This window comes from Amphimedon queenslandica, unplaced genomic scaffold (assembly GCF_000090795.2).
Source record: "Amphimedon queenslandica unplaced genomic scaffold, v1.1 AMPQUscaffold_12366, whole genome shotgun sequence".
Lineage (NCBI taxonomy): Eukaryota > Metazoa > Porifera > Demospongiae > Haplosclerida > Niphatidae > Amphimedon > Amphimedon queenslandica.
In genome coordinates, this window is record NW_003547397.1 from 8,351 (window position 1) to 10,378 (window position 2,028).

The window sequence follows — 2,028 nt, forward strand, 5'->3', positions numbered from 1 at the left end:
ACATGTGACGTGACTTACAAACTGAAAGATTGTAAATAACACAGTTTAGTAAAGTATCACAATGGTATCATAAAAGAAAGGAATAGAAGTACACATTCACACTATGTGACATGACTTACATTCATTGTCTTTATAAAAATGATGGCAGCAAATGATGGCAGAACAACTTAGGCCTACTTCTGCAAACCAGCCCCACCCAAGCATCGGTGCATCGCCTATCGGAGCATAGCATCCGGATAATCTCCGTAGATCTTCTAATTAGATCTATTCTATTCCGACCAATGGAGGCGTGGTCGAATCACTGGAATGGATCAGCTATGGATCAGCTATGAAGCAAAGAACTAGCTATGATTGTCAGCCAGCTTTTACATACTACTGTCCCTCTCCTATTTCTAGCAGGGACTGCCTTCTCCCTCTCCCTCCCTCCCTCTCTCTCCTTCCTCTCTTCTCCATTTTCCAGTCAAACTGAGCTCTGGACCTATGCCGCCCTCTCCTCCACCCTCCTGGTCAGTGCAGCCCCGTTCTTCATACTCTTCTTCATTCCTATCAACAGTGCCTCCGAACACTCTGACTTCCTCAAAGTCCTCCTTAGTTTTGCCTCAGGGGGTCTTCTAGGTGACGCTTTTCTACACCTCATGCCGCCAGGTTGCATCACCACGAAGACCGTCATCATCATGGCAACCATCCGGCACCACGGGGGGGGGCACGACCATACGCAGGAGATGATGGTTGGGTTGTGGGTACTGGCTGGTATCATTGCTTTCCTGATTGTGGAGAAGTTTGTGAGGACGGTGAAAGGAGGAGGACATCAGTATGTCCATTTTAATAGCGAGGTTGAGGAGAGAGAGACGTTATAGGGAAGTGGCCGGGTGGAGTCAAGTCATAGAGACTAAAAACGGTCCACTTTCTGACGAGGGAAACAAGGAAGGACTGAGACAAAGAGGAGGAGGAGGAATAATGGCAAAGAAAGAGAAAGAGGAAAAGAAGAGAAAAGGTAAATAATGGAATTTGAAACAGCTGGTGGTTGTCATGGGTAGCCTATCCTTTGCTCTAACTATTCCAAACACAAAACATTTGATCTGTTTCTCTATTTGATCTATGACATATGGTCTCTCTCAAAGAAATTATTGTCTTTTCCCCCATTTTCCATTCTTGCCTGAAAAGAGAGCAAGTTTTTATTTATAATATTCAAATTACATACATGCACATGTACATTGTAAGGATGAATCCTTATCGTATGTTTTCCAGTTTTTTGTTCCAAATTCAACTGAGGGATATGCATGTAGTGTAGTAGTAGAGATCTAGAGAGACCCTCTCCTCCCCCTCCCTCTCTCTCTTTTTCTCCCTCCCCCCCTCTCTCTCCCCCTCCCTCTCTTAGAATGGCTCTAGTCTCATTTGCTCTTCCAATGCTAGATACTGCAAAGCCAAAAACTTTTATTTGGACTTGAGAAGATTTGATGAGTTCGCCACAAGACAAGGCGACACTTACAGGAGGTACGCACTGAATGCAAAACACTTCATTACTTTAGACAAAATATCTCTTTATAGCTTTAGAGAGAATATCTTTGAGCCAGGAGAGGTTGGGGGACACTGTAGACTGGACAAGCCGTTGCTAAGAGAACAGGGCGGGCATAAGTCTCCATTACAGTCCTGGTATGCCGAACTGGAGGAGTATAACGGCTTTGATTCTGACCCTTTTGAAACTGGAGGGTGTGATCTTATTATTGATAAACCGAGCGTGTTTATTAAGCTTGATGCTGGTATGAATTTATGCATGTATGTACATGTACATGTACATGTACTTTTATATGGACATGTATATATGTATGTATGTACATGTACATCAGTAAATGTACATGTACATATTATGTATGTCCTCATTACTTTTGAAGGTATTTGTTACATGTAGCACTATTATATGTCAATATTATGATATTCTTCTTACTCCGTCTCACTTTGATCTATACCTCTCTCTCTCTCTCTTTCTAAAGGTATTAATCTTTATCATCATTATTGTGATTTTTTCAA

At 42.3% G+C, this 2,028-nt stretch overlaps 1 protein-coding gene across 1 annotated transcript in view; it reads left to right on the forward strand.

Moving 5' to 3' along the window:
* The first annotated feature begins 725 nt into the window (after positions 1-725).
* The window catches only part of LOC100641525 (EGF domain-specific O-linked N-acetylglucosamine transferase-like), a 3,845-nt gene continuing 2,542 nt past the window's right edge, over positions 726-2,028 (forward strand). Inside the window, exons 1-4 of the mRNA XM_020004160.1 lie at positions 726-811; positions 961-994; positions 1,379-1,494; positions 1,549-1,760. Of these exons, the coding sequence (XP_019859719.1) occupies positions 726-811; positions 961-994; positions 1,379-1,494; positions 1,549-1,760 (448 nt within the window). The remainder of the gene's footprint in view (positions 812-960; positions 995-1,378; positions 1,495-1,548; positions 1,761-2,028) is intronic.